Genomic DNA, 18,747 nt, shown 5'->3' with positions numbered 1-18,747 from the left:
ATTTTAAAAATATAAACACAACTTTTTATCCATTTATTTTTAAATTGACAAATAGGCTTTATTTTTTCGATCAGTTTTATGATCACAGCACGATTGAGTGGCAGGTACAAAGATTTCCCATAAACCTCCTGCTTCTAAACATGCATAGCCCCCCCCACCATTATCAACATCTCCCACTAGATGGAACGATGAATTTATGTTGATACATTATTATCACCCAGAGTCCGTAATTTACATTAGGTTTCACTCTTGGAGTTGTATATTCTATGGGTTTGGACAAATATATAATGACATTTGCCTACCATTCAGTATTATACTGAGTAGTTTCACTACCTTAAAATCCTCTGTACTCCACCTATTGATCCTTCCCTTTCCACTAACCCCTGGCAACCACTGATCTTTTTATTGTCTCCATAGTTTTGCCTTTACAAAATGTTACATAGTATGTAGCCTTTTCAGACTGGCTTCTTTCACTTAGTAATATGCACTTATTTAAGTTTCCTCCATGTTTTTATATGGCTTGATAGCTCATTTCTTTTTATTTTCTTGTTTTTAAATTTATTATTTTTTTCTGCCTGCCAATGCAGGGGACACGGGTTCGAGCCCTGGTCTGGGAAGATCCCACGTGCCGCGGAGCAACTGGGCCCGTGAGCCACAATTACTGAGCCTGCGCGTACGATGAAGAGTGGCCCCTTCTTGCCACAACTAGAGAAAGCCCTTGCACAGAAACGAAGACCCAACACAGCCATTAATTAATTAATTATTTAAAAAAATTATTATTTTTTAAACTCATTTCTGTTTAGTGCTGAATAGTGTTCCATTGCCTGAATGGGATTTTACCACAGTTTATCTATTCACCTACTGAAGGACATCTTGGTTGCTTCCAAGTTTTGGCAGTTATGAATAAAGCTGCTATAAACATTCATGTGCAGGTTTTTGTGTGGATATTGGTTTTCAACTCCTTTGTGTAAATACCAAGAAGCACGATTACCAGACCACATGATGGATGTATTTTTTGTAAGAAATCACCAAACTTTCTTCCAAAGTGGAAGACATTCCTGTCATCAATGAAAGAGAGTTCCTGTTGCTCTACGCCAGCATTTGGTATTGCCAGTGTTCTGGATTTTTGCCATTCTAGTAGGTGTGTTATGGTATCTTATTGTTTTAATATGCATTTCCCTGATGACATACATTGTGGAGCATCTTTTCCTATGCTTATTTGCCGTCTGTATATCTTCTTTGGTGAGGTGTCTGTTAAGGTCTAAAAAATGTTAACCCATTTTTTAACTGAGTTGTTTGTTTTCTTATTGTTGAGTTTTGGAGTTCTTTATGTATTTTGGATAACAGTCCTTTACCAGATATGTCTTTTGAAATATTTTCTTCCAGTCTGTGGCTTGCCTTTTCATTCTTTTGACAGTGTCTTTGTCAACAGAAAATTGTAATTTTAACGAAATCCAGCTTATGAATTCTTTCTTTCATGAATTGTTCCTTTGGTATCATATTTAAAAAACATTGCCAAACCCAAGGTCATCTAGATTTTTTCCTGTGTTCTAGGAGTTTTATCATTTGCATTTTACGTTTACGTCTGTGATCCATTTTGAGTTAATTTTTGTGAAGGGTATAAAGTCTGTATCTAGAGTCATTTCTTTGCAAGTGGATGTCCAGTTGTTCAAACACTATTTTTTCTCTATTATATTGCCTTCAATCCTTTGTCAAAGATCAGTTAACTATACTTACATGAGTCTATTTCTGGGCTCCCTATTCTGTTTTATTGACCTTTTTGCCTTTCCTGATCTATTGTTCTTTCACCAATACCACACTGTCTTGGTACGGTATTTGAAATACACTGCATTTGAATACAATGGATGCTACCTATATGATGTCTTAATGATTCTAAATTTAACAGAGAGTCAAGATGAGTAAGTAGAAAATAACTGGAATATTTGGAAAAAGCCAATTCTTCTTAGTTGGATAGCTTTTCTGTGAGTGGATGTATATGCTTGTAAATAAGGGCATTTTGTTATACATATGGTATAGTAATCATTTTTCCAGGAAAAAATTCTTCTAGTTCATATGATGAAATCATTTTTATCATTACAGTAGCTAACACTTGCATGGACTGCACTATCCACATTTAAGTGCATCACACATTTATCTCATTTAATCCTCATAACAGCCCTGCAAAGTAGGTGTTAATGTTAATCCCATTGGACAGATAAGGAAACTGAGGCACAGAACGGTTAAGTCCAAGGCCACACAACTAGTAAGTTGTGTTGCCAGGATTCTAATACAGGCGGTCTGTCTCCAAAGTCTGTGCTTTTACCTACTACACTGTCAATATTCCCTGATAAACCTTAGCAGATTTTATAACCACTATTCAAATGTCTCAAGCACTGTTAACAAGGTATAATAGAGCCTCAGTTTGCTTATTCTTGGATAAGAAGTATCAGGGAATGGAAGTCATAATTTACTAATATTAATACTAAATGAGAAATTTCAGTTCTGAATGTACCGAGTTAACTAAATATTGACAGAAAAAGTTTTCAGCAGGAACAACGGTAAACTATTAGAAATCATTTGTATTCAAGTATTGCTGCGATGATCTAAATTTTAATAGCAATTTCTTCTGAGACTCTAGAAGGCTTACTGTCTTTCTCTGTACTAATTTTCTTGTAAACTGAGAAATGATTTGTGAATTGAAGAAATAAAACTTACTTTTTTATTGTCTGTGAATAAAGCCAAAGTAGAAGGTGAAGATTGTATCAGTTGAATGACTAGTTTTATACTTTCAGGGTTTTTTTTTTTTTTTTTTTTTTTGGCGGTACGCGGGCCTCTCCCGTTGCGGAGCACAGGCTCTGGACGTGCAGGCTCAGCGGCCATGGCTCACGGGCCCAGCCGCTCCGCGGCATGTGGGATCCTCCTGGACCGGGGCACGAACCCGTGTCCCCTACATCGGCAGGCAGACTCTCAACCACTGCGCCACCAAGGAAGCCCCAGGGGGGTTTTTTGTAGTTAAAATACTATTATCTTTAGCTCTCATTCTCTAAACATGTTTAATATTTAAACTGTGGTGATAAAAGCAGAAAGGACACATACTTCTGTAAAAATAATTTCTCTGTACTTATTAAAGCATAATATCCCAAATAAGGACGTTTTATGAAAGTTATTAAAAATAAAATGTAATGTCATTAGAATATTTACTTAATTCTGGCCCTCGACTCCCTAAAAGAGAGTGATACACTTCCCTCAAATATATTATTAAGCACAAAAGTTTTGTTGCTATTAACTTTTATAAACAAAATAATAAACATACTTAAGTTTTATGATTTTATTGAAAAAATTAAAATCATTTCTTTAAAATACATTGTAACTTGTCTTTCAGTTAGAGATGAACCACGTCTACCCCAGCATGAGAACTTGACCTTGTAAACTATAAACATTAAAAAGAAGAATCTCACTCTTTGTAATTTTCTTTTAATAAAGGGAAGAGAATTGTGTTTTCATGGAATAATCTCATCAATGTTTGAGTAATAAAAATAAAAAAATACAAACACTAATTTCATATCCTTGTTAAAAATATAGCAGCCTTAAAGAAATTAAAGAAAAAAAAAAGGGTGTTCCTAACTCGTTAGTTTTTGTTCTCTTCAAATTTTCTGCCACACATACACATACCTATAAAATTAAATAAGCACTGATTTATGTGATTTTTAAACAGTGTTTCAAATAGACTTATTACGTAATTTTTTTGTTTTTATTTTTACTTTTAAAAGCACACTTATTAGATGAGCTTTGCTTACATCTCTGCTCCATTTTCCCTACAGGCTGCCATTACTCTTTGCTTTACACACACTATTTTTGTCATGATAATTATTTACAAGGATGACAATTGCTCTTGCGCCCCCACATCCCCCCCAAAACAACAACCCACATTCATCTCATCTCAAACAAACTTGGATGAAGAAGATTGAATGTAAAGTGATTGTGTAATGGATTTTCAACTTTTAAGTGTATGTAAGAGTAAAATGTCTCTCAAGTACTATGTAGTATAATAATGACCACATTGATCCATTACCCTATTGCGTGTAATTGCAATGGGTATATTTGTATATATAATTTTTTCTTTGAATTATTTCCTAAGAAATTTCCAGGTATGATATTTACAGTGCTTCTAAAATCATTTTAAATAACCATTCCCAAATGTTTGAAAGAATTATTTACACTGCTCATTTTACCAAAACCTAGCTAGATTATTTTACCAAAACCTAGCTAGATTATTTTACTATTTAAAGTCTTAAAATTATAATTTCTTCCTTATTAACTTGGAATTTCCAAGTTGAGGGGAATTCTTGCATTTCAACACTACTACTATAATCCTTTTGTGTGCTTATGATATTTGAAAAAAAATATGAAAATCCTTTATCACCATTCTCTATGTGTGAAGAGCCAGATTTCTTTCCATTTGTTAACATGTAATGCATTTTTCAGAAATGTGAAAGATCTAGCCTTTGGGTTCTGAAATCAGTTAATATGTCAAGTCCTGATAATATTTCTGGCTCTCTGAAAATGATTGAATCAGATAAGAATCTGTTTTTTTTTTAGTTCCCAGCATTACCCACCAGAACAATTCAGAATTTTCATATTACTATACCAGTGTTCTTTGGTAATAAATATTTAAAGGAACTCTCTTGGAAATTAATTCTAGAATAGATGATTTTTATTATATTTTTACTCTACTCTCAATGCTGATCATTGCGCTGGATTCCAACTTGCAATATGCTTTTTTAAAAAGCAGGAGTCTTAAGGTGACTTTGGATATTAGCATTTTTCCTTAAGTTTTCTGGATTTGAAAGTTTATCTTTTGACATTGACTATTCCTTGGTGGGACTAAAAAAAATTGCTGAATAGCTGACAAACCTCTGTAACCTGTAAGTAGGCTAGATAAATACGATACCTTTCTATACCAAGGTGTTTCTAGAGTTTTGAGAAATAGTAAATCCTAGCTGTCAAAATGCACAAAGAGGAACATTATGAAAGAATTGCTGAATCATTAATGTAAGGCTGATTGGTGTATAGAGTAGGTGTTCCCATATTTTTAAAGGTTAGTATGTGATCACCACCCTTTCTTTATACTCTAAACATACAGGTACATTTACTTTTTCACATAACTGTTCTGTTTTCTTTTAATTTTACAGACTTAAGATATTCAATACAGTGCTCTGTACAATTCTTTTGACATTTTCTTATGTCACACTAACATTTAGCAGCGATTACCTAAAGTGGTATGATAGGAAGGTTTTGTTTTGTTTTGTTATTTATTTATTTATTTTTGGCTGTGCTGGGTCTTCGTTGCTGCGCTCAGGCTTTCTCTAGTTGTGGCAAGTGGGGGCTACTCCTCATTGCGATGCACGGGCTTCTCACTGCGGTGGCTTCTCGTTGCAGAACACGGGCTCTAGGCACGCGGGCTTCAGTAGTTGTGGCATACGGGCTCAGTAGCTGTGGCTCGCGGGCTCTAGAGCGCAGGCTCAGTAGTTGTGGCACACAGGCTTAGCTGCTCTGCTGCATGTGGGGTTTTCCTGGACCAGGGCTCAAACCCGTGTCCCCTGCATTGGTAGGCAGGTTCTTAACCACTGCGCTGCGCCACCAGGGAAGCCCAGGAAGGTTTTTATTTTATTCTTTTTTCTTTCTGTGTTTTCCAAAATCTTCAGTTAGCATTTATATTTATAATTAGGGAAACTGTGGGTTTTTTTGTTTTTGTTTTGTTTTGTTTTTTTGCGGTACGCGGGCCTCTCACTGTTGTGGCCTCTCCCGTTGCGGAGCACAGGCTCTGGACGCGCAGGCTCAGCGGCCATGGCTCACGGGTCCAGCCGCTCCGCGGCATGTGGGATCTTCCCGGACCGGGGCACGAACCCGCGTCCCCTGCATCGGCAGGCGGACTCTCAACCACTGTACCACCAGGGAAAACCGGGAAAGTGTGTTTTTAAAAGAAAAAATATCTCTCATATTATGCCTCATAAATAGCATATCCAGATTTTAAGCTGATCCAGTTAAAGTCTTAAAAGAAACATGAGTTTTTACTGTCTGTAACCTGATACTTTCTCCTATCATTCCTGAAGCAAGACAAAAATTCTTTAAATAGTGACCCTAGGAGTGGGGAGGGCAGATCTCATTCTGTTTTAGTTGAAGTAACTAAAATCAGATATGAAGCTTTCAGAAGTTATTAGTTTGCCTGAACTATTAACTCTTCTATACTACAAAAAAAAGAGTTAAAATAATCAGCTAAAGTCATATTTAAGTCCTTTACTGACTTTAAAACCTTGCTTTTGATATTTATGATATGTAGACTTTTACAATGCCAAATTCCTGGCATTTCTGATTGATAGACCCTAGGAATTTTGAAAATGACACAAATTATTTGACAATTTTAATTTAAACAAACCATATTTTAGTATTGTATACCTTACATTTGAATAACTTGAAGTTGAAATTAATATACCTAAAATAAGTATTTTTATTTGTATAATAACTTTAACTTATTTTAATGGTAAGATACTTAATGGCTATAATGATTTTTTTGTTGCTTTTTTACCTAGAATGGAGTAAATAAATGTGTAGTTAGGACATTCTGTGCTGAAATATTGGTTTCTTAATCCACTTGGCCTCTTAAAAAGGACATAAAAATGGTAGAGCCAGAAGGAAAATGAATAGTTAATCGTGGAGGAGGAGAAAACCTAGCTCAATACTTTGACTAGAGGCAGCTGGGGAAGTGACGTCCTGTAGCATTTGCTGTTCTAGAAAGTACAGAGACACGTAGTGAAAATGGGAGGATCTAGAAGGAGGCCGTCTCCTGTGTCGTGTATATTTATCTGTAAGTGAGCTGTTGGAGAAGGAATTAAATACAGAGACACTGTCTGCGTGCTGCCTTAAGACAGCAAAGCTGAATTGCTGATTTGCTTTAACTTTTAAAATACCCAGCTTGGTTTATTTTTCTTAGAATCATTGTATTGCTAAGACTGGGGACGCTGTTTTCTTTCACAAAGGGAATCTAAGTTCATTTCAAGGCAATCGAAATGGGGAAAGACTATTATTGCATTTTGGGAATTGAAAAAGGAGCTTCAGATGAAGATATTAAAAAGGCTTACCGAAAACAAGCCCTCAGATTTCATCCGGACAAGAACAAATCTCCTCAGGCAGAGGAAAAATTTAAAGAGGTCGCAGAAGCTTATGAAGTATTGAGTGATCCTAAAAAGAGAGAAATATATGATCAGTTTGGGGAGGAAGGTAAGTATTCAGTGTACATCTTTCTGTTTCTCCAGCTCTGTCTCTCTTTTTTCTCTCTCAGCCTTCTGGTTATTAAATTAAATTCTCTGACATTTCAAAAGTAGAAAGACAAATAATGGATGAAAACAAGATTTCATCTCTGATCATATGAATGAATGTTATATAGCTATGAATGAAATGTATTTGTTTGCCTTGTTTTGGATTTTGACATTTTGTAATATGTATATTCTACCATTAGATTTATAATGTTAACATTATATTTGAAAAGAAACCTTAAATTCCCATACTCATTAAGAAATTGTGTCAAAAGTCTTATGCAACCTGTTTTGTTTTCTAAAGAATTTTCTGTCAGAACCAGTAAAGATTCTTTAGTCATTTAAAATCTTAAGATTGGCAGTTCAAATTCTGGGTAGTTTATATTTTATTCACGAAAACAAAAGAAGTTTTTTGCCTTTCTTATGGCAAAGCTAGTTTAAATTAAACAGGACAGAATCGTCTCTCTGAGAAGCCGAAGGCCAGGCATTTAGCTGTAGTTGTTTTTGGCATTCTGCCTGGAGAGGAAAGAATTTTCCTGATGTCATAAAATACCAGAACAAGTTTTTAGCTTAATTGTAAACAGTAATTGTGTGCCAAGAAAATGAGATCTCAGAAATATAATTTTTTGACCTAAAATGGCCACCTAGTTAGAACAATTATTGATTTACTTTAAGGTAACATTATTTCTTTTAAAATTTTACTATCTAGGTATAGAGGAAGGCATGATAACTTCCCTTTCCTCTCCCTGCCACACTTTTGTTTCTTGGATTGTGAGATCAGAAACTAGTTGAATACAGTAAATGGGAATAATTGAAGATTATCCTTTTATCATTCTGGATTTTAAAGTGTTTATCCATCATCTCCATATAATTGTAGCTATAAAGTAAGACTATTTTAAATCGCTAATTTAACAACAACACTTCAATTTCTACAGGTTCTGGGATTTTCAACGTTTTATATCAGGACTAAGTTGTTTTATTACTAATTTTTCTCCCCAGATGTTTTTTTTAAAATCATTGTAGTTATGAAAACTTTTTTCGGGTTTTTTGCTTCCTTTATTGCATTTAATGTTAAATTTTCCTAATTAGAAATATAGCCTAAAGTATAGTGAAGTAGCGACTGCTTATTTTGAGTTAAAACATTAAATTTAGATAAGCAGGGTGATTGTGTAGAGGGTTTTTTGTTGTTGTTTTTTGTTTTTGATCTGAGTTGCCCCAAATTGCAGTTTCTGCTGCCAGTTTTGGTGTGATGAGGACCTGCAGTGTCAGGTTCTTACAAAGTAAATATTGAAAAAAGCAAATAGTGGGCAGTTCAATCCTGTTGGTTCCTTATGGCCATACTACTCAAAATACTATGATTTGGTTCTTCTCAAAACCTAAGCAGGATTCTGAGATACTACTAACCATATACTACTCTTTCTGAAGAAGTTATTTTGTAATTTTGTAAAGAAATCTACGAACATGGAGTAACACAATAAATTCCCATGAAAAAGCAAATATCCACTGATTTAATCCCCATCTCACAAATAGCTCAAATCTCTCTATAACTAAACCATAAGATTCAGTGTTTACTAAGGATATTTGCAGAATTTTCAAGTCACCAAATGATACATTTTTCTTGGCTTAATATTACCTCTTAATAGTGTTTTTCTTGGGTGATATTTCTCCAGTTTGATTTTTACTGAGCATCACCAGTGAGTGAATTTAAAAAAGACTAAAACAGGATCATGTGTGTACCCCAAATCTTTTTTTGTTCTTGACTCAGGTAATTGATGTAAGCAATAGAGGTAATAGGGAAGAATAAGTTTTTTAAAGCATTGAAATATATTATTCAGAAATATCATTCTCTAGTTATGTTACTTTAAAATACAGTTAAATGAAAGTTATTCGATTATGTTTTAGAAATTATCTTCCTTTACAGAAAAGCATTATATTTACTTATCCTTTATTTAAAATACCTCGTTACGTATACTGTTAAAATGTGGGAAAATACTTTTTGTCTTTGCCTGTCATTGATCTGTTTGTGCCTGCAGGCCTGGTTCCATAGCCCTATGTGTTTCTCTAGAAGTAACATAACAATAATTTTAGGACTGTGGGGCCATTACTAATTTACCTGATATACTTTTTTCCCCCCAATTATTGCATTCTTTTGCAAGGCCTGAGACTGTGGAAATAAGGAACCGTGCACTGAGAATTGTATGAGTTGAACATGCTAATTTATATATTTAGGACCTACCAGAACCAGTGATCCCAGTATATTTGTGTTTTGAAAATCTCTAATATCCACAATTTTATTTTTTTTGTATCTACTTGGTTGTGTTTTTTTTTTTTTAATTCATTTATTTGGTTGCGTTGGATCTTTGTTGCTGCTCGCGAGCTTTCTCTAGTTGCGGAGAGCAAGGGCTCCTCTTTGTTGCGGTGCTCAGGCTTCTCACTGCGGTGGCTTCTCTTGTTGCGGAGCACCAGCTCTAGGCGTGCGGGCTTCAGTAGTTGCGGCGCACAGGCTCAGTGGTTGTGGCTCTTGGGCTCCAGAGCTCAGGCTCAGTATTTGTGGCGCACGGGCTTCGTTGCTCTGCAGCATGTGGGATATTCCCGGACCAGGGATTGAACCCGTGTCCCCTGCATTGGCAGGCGGACTCCTAACCAGTGAGCCACCAGGGAAGCCCCTCTAATATCCACAATTTTAAATTCTGAGTTTTTTAAAGGTTGAATAAAAATAGAGATGTTTTGAAAGTATCATATGACCCAGCATTTCCACTCCTAGGAATCTGTAAAAGAGAAATGAAAATATAGGTCCATAGAAAGACATGTACGTGAGTGTTCACAGCAGCACCATTTGTGATGGCCCCAAATGAAAAAATCCGAAAGTATCATCTTTTAGTGAATGGATAAAATGTGTTGTATATGTATACACACACACACACACACAAATACTACTTAGCAATTAAAAGAACTGATTTAATAAAACATGTTACTAAATGGAATAACCTCATGAACTATGCTAAAACAGTCAGATGTAAATGACTACATATTCTGTTACTCCATTTATATGAAATGCATGGATAAGGCAGATTTATAGAGAAAGATAGCAGATCAGTGGTTGCCTAGGGCTAGAGGTGGGAGCAGGGATTAACTACGAATAGAAATGAAAGAACTCTTTGGGTTGATGGAAATGTTTTATAACTGGATTGTAGTGATGGTTGCACAATTCTACAACTTCACTAAAACTGTATATTTACAATGGGTTAATTTTATTGTATGTAATAAATAAAACTATTTTTCCATATAGAGACGTTTCTCCATAGTTGAATCATTTGAAACAAAAAACAGAACTACAGAAATTGAAAATTGGATTTTGATCCAGTCTCTCCCCTAAAGTTTTAGGTTTAGTTCTGAATTGTTCCGTGATGTCAACAGAAGTTTATATTAAAAGACTTAAAAAAAAAAAAAAAGATTTTCAATAACACATTTTCATAATAGTCTAGTTTTCTAACATTTCTTTTTCCTTATGCCTTCTTTTTTTATTGTTTATGTTTTACTCAATAACTTAAATACTGAAAGTTAGTATTTATATGATCAAATTTGTGTTTAGTATATTAATCTTTATACTAGCTTGCAGCTTCTGTTCTTCATATAGTTAATCAACTGAATTTATTTACTATATATTTTTTAAATGAGTATTTACTCATTTTTTGTATTTTTATGAATCAAAGCTGTCTAAAGAATTTCATTATGCTAGTTAACTCTGTAAGTATTTTTTATAAATCTGGGTTCTTACATATTAGATCTCCTTAAAGAAAGTTTTTAAAGTCCTATAATTTTTTTTCTTTGAAATCCTAATTCTTCTCCAATGCTGCTGCTTTTGATAAACTTTTAATCAACTAACTAACGGATATCATTGTTATGGATAGTATCCCAGACACATAATTGTTTCTGGATTGCAAATTGGTTGATTGGTTGTTTTTTAAATAATAGCTGTCGGTACAGCATACGTAAATGTTGACTCTGGGGTGCATTTCTTGCTCACACGAGTGATGATGATGTCTAGAAAAAATTTTGGATAGCAGAGGGAATCTAGCTGAATATTAAAATTTTCCATGAGCAGTCAGAATGTATGTAGTGAAGAGTTGACTCTGTAGTTGATGACAGGCTTGTTCCAATTCAAGTGCCGGGCAATGCAAGTGATACTTGCATAATAATTCATGTTGTATTGGTGTGAATTTTGGTAGGATTTTTCTCAGTCATAAAGGATACGTAGTTGACTGTTTAGTGTCAAAGCTGCATTGTTAGCTGTTAGCTTTGATAAACGTCACTTCAGACAGTGTGTGAATCTTCTCAGGGACTCTGTAATCCTGATTGAGTTACCATTTTTGGCAGAGGAAGGAAGGGCTTTTAGAGAAAAGCCAAACCCATGATGTAATAACTTAAAATGTTGTTCTTTCTTTTCATGAATCCATTATAGGTCCAAAACATTTAGATTTTGTCTTGTAGAGGGTTAGACTGGGCAGGCTAATTCACTCAATTTACTTTATTAACTCTGTTAAATTATTATACTCTATTTGTGGGATGAAAGATGAAGTGATTGAAATAATTTAGCATTGGTTTAATCACATTGGTAATGACCTTGAGTTATATGATATATATATATATCATTAAAAAAATCTGCCACTAACTTTTTTTAACATTTGGAGTTATAACTATACCACTAAAATTTATAAAAAGAAGTTTTGGATGAGCTGTGTGTTAAAAGTTCTTGTCCTGCTTGTACTTGTCATTCTGATTCTACAAGGCATATCCCTGAGTGCTATTTGGATATATCATCCAATACATATATTGACAATTTTCAAATTGTTAGATTTCTTTTTGTGTCTCCAGATTTCTATTCACGGATGAAGGTAAAAATTTAAACATCATCTGACACTGTTGGATGAAGTAGAGTACATGTATACCTTTTAGTGGAAGTTGCCAAATAGAATAAGACAGGTAAAACTCTGTGAAATCATGCTGAGTGACTTCAGTAGAATTTTTTATTATTAAATTTCTCATATATGTGTATGTGTGATTATACTTTATATTGTTTTTCTTCTGCCTTTTCTCAAATATCTTGACACTCAAAATACATTTTAAAGTTTATTTTTGGAGGCTTTAAGAATTAGTTCATTCCCTTTATTCAATAAACATGAGCGGGGCTTCCCTGGTAGCGCAGTGGTTGAGAGTCTGCCTGCCAATGTGGGGGGCACGGGTTCGAGCCCTGGTCTGCGAGGAACCCACATGCCGCGGAGCAACTGGGCCCGTGAGCCACAACTACTGAGCCTGCGCATCTGGAGCCTGTGCTCCACAACAAGAGAGGCCGCGATAGTGAGAGGCCCGCGCACCCGATGAAGAGTGGCCCCCATTCGCTGCAACTAGAGAAAGCCCTCACACAGAAACGAAGACCCAACACAGCCAAAAATAAATAAATAAATTTAAATAAATAAATAAACATGAGCGTCTGTCATTTTCAGACCTGTATGCATGAGTAATGCAAAAATGAATAAAATGTATTTCTTGCCCTCAAATTGGTCACTGCTTAAATATATTGGAATCTCTTAGTTTAATTCTCTTGAAGTTTTCTTTACAGTTTCATAATTTTTATATTCTTTTCCTGCTTGTTTCCTTGGTCAGGAATGCCCATAAGGCTCATTCAGAAACTTTGCTGATACTGTAATGATATAATCCTTGTCAGCATTGATCCCTTAAAAGATCACTATACTGTTGTTCTGTGGGTTTCAGTAGAATCTTCCTTCAGTATGTAGTAGAAAATGCTACTTCAAATATGTAATCTCTTCTGAGCTACTTATTACTTAGTTGAGCTTAAAAAAGAGGATCAAAGGGTCACTATCTTGGGATCTGAAGCAGGTTGTCCATAATAGACAGAAATAACCAGCCCAAAGGCCTTACATGTCAAAAGAGTTAACAGCTCATGATTTCAGGCTTTTCACATGCTGTTGAAATTAATGCTATCACATGGTATGCCTAGATAAAGAATTTCGTTATCTAGCATAGGATAACAATTTTAGTGTCTAAAATTTTTTTTCATAGGGTTTTCTGTTATTAGAATTTTTTCCCTTTCTGCCACAAATGAGTTCTATTTAATTCTTAAACAGTGAAAGGTGATCTGAAATACAGATAGTTAGTATAAATATGGTATTTTATATTATTGATTTGTGCTCACTGATTATAATGGTACTCAAAGATTTAGGTTACGTATTTTGCATTGATTACTGAAGACCTTTCAATTGACATCTTTTATTTTTTATTATTATTATTTTTCTATTTTATTGAAGTATAGTTGATTTACAATGTTGTGTTAATTTCTGCTATACAGCAAAGTAATTCAGTTATATATATATTCTTTTTTATATTCTTTTCCATTATGGCTTATCACAGGATATTGAATACAGTTCCCTGTGCTATACAGTAGGACCTTGTTGTTTATCCATCCTATATATACTAGTTTGCATCTGCTAATTCCGAATTCCCAATTCTTCCCTCCCCCACCCCTTGAATGACATCTTTTAAAAACTTAAATTTATATACTTTAGGTTATCAAACCAGTAGCTTATGAGATAAGAGGTTCCCGATTTTTATTTATTTTCTTTTTACCTGTGGAACAAAGACTCAGGAATAATTTATCATTAAAGATGGGGTTTGGGGCTTCCCTGGTGGCGCAGCGGTTAAGAATCCGCCTGCCAGTGCAGGGGACACGGCTTTGAGCCCTGGTTCGGGAGGGTCCCACATGCCGCGGAGCAACTAAGCCCGTGCGCCACAACTACTGAGTCTGCGCTCTGGAGTCCATGCTCCGCAACAAGAGAAGCCACCGCAATGAAAAATAGCCCCTGCTCTCCGCAACTAGAGAGGGCCCACCTTCAGCAACAAAGACCCAACGCAGCCAAAAATAAATAAAAATAAAATAAATTAATTTAAAAAAAACAATGAAGTTTTTACAAAAAACAAACCAGTTTAAAAAAAAAAGATGGGGTTTGGAAGAAGAATTTGAAAGATAAAAATTTAACTTAGGGTGGAATGATTGGAAGTTATGTAGCTGTTCTGTATTCAGTTATAATGGCATTTCTGGTCAATATTAATAAATAGCAACCTAAGTTAGCCAAAGTTTATTAGTAATACAGTTGTTGAAAGTTTAACTTTCAAGAGTTGTAAGCATTTTTCTAATCATGCTTATCTCTTCATTTAGGGTTGAAAGGAGGGGCAGGAGGTACTGATGGACAAGGAGGTACCTTCCGGTACACCTTTCATGGCGATCCTCATGCCACATTTGCAGCATTTTTCGGAGGTTCCAACCCCTTTGAAATTTTCTTTGGAAGACGGATGGGTGGTGGTAGAGATTCTGATGAAATGGAAGTAGATGGAGATCCTTTTAGCGCCTTTGGATTCAGCATGAATGGATATCCAAGAGACAGGAATTCTGTGGGACCATCCCGCCTCAAACAAGATCCTCCAGTTATTCATGAACTTAGAGTATCACTTGAAGAAATATATAGTGGTTGTACCAAACGGATGAAGATTTCTCGAAAAAGGTTAAACCCTGATGGAAGGAGTTATCGAACTGAGGACAAAATTCTTACCATCGAGATAAAAAAAGGGTGGAAAGAAGGTACCAAAATTACTTTTCCAAGGGAAGGAGATGAAACACCAACTAGTATTCCAGCAGACATTGTTTTTGTCATTAAAGATAAAGATCACCCCAAATTCAAAAGGGATGGATCAAATATAATTTATACTGCTAGAATTAGTTTACGAGAGGTAAGTTGGTAGGACATAGGATTCTGAAACCAAACAGAATTATGCATGTGATCTTAGGGCATTTATCTAAATAATAGCTAACATTAATTTTATGTTTACTACACATTATTTTTAAAATTATCGTAAGAACCTTCTGATGTAGTACCACTATTATACCTCATTTATGGATAAGATTGTACTTTCTAAGTTTAGTTATTTATACTAACAATTTAAATCACAATTTTAAGTGAATTATATACTATGAGGCCTAGTCTGGATTAACTCTACTCTGTTTTTTACAAGTATGGTTTATGAGATCTGTACTGTAATCTCATCACCTTAGTCCATGTATAGAATTTTTCCAAAATTGTTAACTTGGGTTAATAATTATATAACAAAAAAAGTATTAAAAGACAAAATAATTTATGAGGGTACTGCTTTAATACATTAGTTCGTATTTGTTCTATTTTTTTAGGCACTCTTTCTCAAATTGGATTGTAATCCTGCAAATAAGGCCATATCAGTTCCCTGCTTAAAATTCTTAAATGACTCCACATAGCATCTACCATAATGTCTAAACTCTTTATCTTAAAATAAAAGGTTGTTTTTAATCTGATTTCTAACCCTCAATGTATATGCATTTCCCTAAGTTTGATGTATTATTATCTCGTATACCTCTGTGTCATTGTCTGAGCTGTACTCTGTGGAACACTGCTGTTCCTCACTCTACCTCAACACCTGCTACTGGTCCAATGCTTACCCCAAACTTACCCCCTGAAGCTAAGGGGGTAGGTTGGGTGCCCTTTCTCTCACAAAAGACTTCTGCACATACTTCTGTGCCAACTTTGTACTGTATTATAATTACTAGTTTGCTTCTGAATTCTTTGTGCGTTCCTTGAGGTGGGGTCTGTGTGCATGGTCCCTATGTGCTCAGCCTCTAACAGGAATATATGGCATATAGTAGGTACTCAGTAAATATTTATTGACTAAAACATTAAGTATATTTCTTGTCCTAACATTTTCCCTCTAGAGAAGTTTGTAGTTGCTCCTATCTTATTCTTTCTAGTCCTGAATTTCTCCCTCTTCTCTTCTCCCATTCCATCCCTGCATCTTGAATGTTGTAATAGCAGCCTCAGACAATCCATTTCATTCCAGGGCAATGTGAAAGACATTCTTTCCTCCGTTTTTCCTTTTCTTTTCCTTCCCCTTTTCCTGTCCTTCTTTTGTAAAATGTCTGATTATATGTGTCCTGAAGGGACTTTCTAATGTGGAAAAAGTCTTATAATTATTGATATTCTTTTGGAGGTTAAAAATTTGCCTTAGAGGTATCGTCCTTTACAGCTGGTAATATTTTTGATTAGACTTTTACGTTTTGAAATTTGTTAATTTTATTTGGTCCATTTTAGGCATTGTGTGGCTGCTCATTTAATGTGCCAACAATGGATGGAAGAACCATACCTATGACAATAAATGATATTGTGAAACCTGGAATGAGGCGAAGAATTATCGGATATGGGCTACCGTTTCCAAAAAATCCTGAGCAACGTGGTGACCTTCTAATAGAATTTGAGGTGTCCTTCCCAGATACTATATCCTCATCATCCAAAGAAGTACTTAGGAAACATCTTCCTGCCTCATAGAATGAAAAACTTTGTTACCCATATTTTGATAAGGCACTGAAAATATAAAAGAACTGGCCATTTACTGATGTAGATGTGAATTCTGTATAAAGACATGTAAATTATTTCGAGGGTTCATTAAATTGCATGAATAGACGGGTCAAATAAAAAGGCAAAAGGGATTTTTACAGTTAGAGAAGAAGAGAAAACCATTCACTGTATTTTATTTCATTTCTCCCAAATCAGAAAATTTTAGTATTTTGCTTACATATAAAACTTGTTTCTGTGGAGTTAGTAGATATATTTCTAATAAAGTACTAGGATATCCAAGTACTTTATTTCTTATATCTTTACATTATCAGTATGATAGGTTCTCATTTATGATGGAAATTTAAATTCTTAACAAGACTATACATGTGATAGGTATTTCTAGAAAATAAAAACCCAAGTCACTTGGAAATCTAGTTAACTAGATTAAAGTCACCATATGAAATGCTGCTATAGGGCTGGTACCCATAAAAGAATATCCTAATACATATGTTTCACCATTTTGATTTTTAAAGTATGTTGTAGCATTTCTTAATAACATAGTTGTAATGTTCTTAAGGCAGACATTTTCTTCATAAAAAGGATATTAATGGCAATTTATCTCCTGTGGAAATCCCAATTGGCCTGAATTACTGATATTTTAGAAATAGGTTGTTTTTAAAATGCCATATATAATTTTATGCAAGTTGACTATATATCTTGGACTTAATAAATTATAGGTACATTTTATTGTCCACTAGTTAAAAATAATTTGTTTGATAATAAATGTGTTTTTAGAGGAAATATTGCTACTTGGAATTAATTTTCCAATTACACAGCCTTCTATAACTTACTCATAATATGCTATATGTACCATATGCAATTTCCCTAAAAAGAATAAACTACCACTATGGTGTTAAACCAAAATATGGGGAAAATAAACACTAACTGCTGCTTATGAATGATGTTGCTACTACTTATTATGCATATAAATATTTTACTTTTTCATATGTATAGATTGCATTCTTAGGTGTTTTAATTTTTTAAATATATTTACGTTTAAAAACTTATTCTGGGGCTTCCCTGGTAGCGCAGTGGTTGAGAGTCTGCCTGCCAATGCAGGGGACACGGGTTCTTGCCCCGGTCCGGGAAGATCCCACATGCCGCGGAGCGGCTGGGCCCGTGAGCCATGGCCGCTGAGCCTGCGCTCCGCAGCGGGAGAGGCCACAACAGTGAGAGGCCCGCGTACCGCAAAAAAAAAAAAAGTTATTCTGTTTTCTGTTTTATAGCTATAGTGAGAATGATATTTTGAACCAATGTTTTTGGTTCAAAAGTGATTTTCAGGATGATTGGTATACAAGGTACATTGAGCCCTGTCACCTTTCAGCAGAATATTGTCTTCTTTTAGAAATTCAACACATAGTTTTAATCACCACATACTTTACCACTTTATTCACCTGCTAAAAAGTTTACCCTTTTAAAGTGTACAATCCAGTGGTTTTAGTATATTCACAGAGTTGTGCAACCACTTTCTAATTCCAGAACATTTTTATCACCCCAGGAAGAAACTGAATAACCATTAGCACTCACTTCGCATTCCTCCAGCCCCTGGCAAACACTAATCTACTTTCTGTCCCTATGGATTTATCTATTCTGGACATTTCCTATAAATGGCATCAAACAATGTTTGGCTCTTTTTTTTTTTTTTTTTTTTTTGGCTTCTTTCACTTAGCATAATGTTTTCAGGGTACATCCATGTTGCATCATGTATCAGTACTTTGTTCTTTCTTTATGGCAGAATAATATTCCATTGTATGATATACCACCTTCTGTTTATCCATTCATTAGTTGATGGGCATTTAGGTTATTTCCACTTTTTGGCTATTATGAATAATGCCACTATGAACATTTTTGTACAAGTTTTTGTGTACATCGTTTTTCAATTCTCTTGGGTATATATATACCTAAGAGTAAAATTGTTGGGAATAACCATATACTTTAGTTGC

General features: G+C 34.8%; 1 protein-coding gene across 4 annotated transcripts in view; it reads left to right on the top strand.

Annotated features, from left to right (window-relative positions):
* Window positions 1-18,006, top strand: part of DNAJB4 (DnaJ heat shock protein family (Hsp40) member B4) — a 41,405-nt gene extending 23,399 nt beyond the window's left edge. For 3 of the 4 annotated variants that reach the window (XM_082857781.1, XM_082857780.1, XM_082857782.1), the window contains exons 2-5: window positions 588-1,141; window positions 7,038-7,278; window positions 14,548-15,116; window positions 16,502-18,006. In XM_082857781.1, the coding sequence (XP_082713907.1) occupies window positions 7,068-7,278; window positions 14,548-15,116; window positions 16,502-16,735 (1,014 nt within the window). In that variant the 5' untranslated portion in view covers window positions 588-1,141; window positions 7,038-7,067 and the 3' untranslated portion in view covers window positions 16,736-18,006. The remainder of the gene's footprint in view (window positions 1-587; window positions 1,142-7,037; window positions 7,279-14,547; window positions 15,117-16,501) is intronic. The other variant, XM_082857783.1, reaches the window with a different exon arrangement.
* The last annotated feature ends 741 nt before the right edge of the window (window positions 18,007-18,747 follow it).

This window comes from Leucopleurus acutus (genome assembly GCF_964270905.1).
Source record: "Leucopleurus acutus genome assembly, chromosome: 2".
In the NCBI taxonomy this organism is placed as follows: Eukaryota; Metazoa; Chordata; class Mammalia; order Artiodactyla; family Delphinidae; genus Leucopleurus; species Leucopleurus acutus.
Note: the sequence above shows the minus strand (reverse complement) of the source record. Positions and strands in the feature narration are given on the sequence as shown.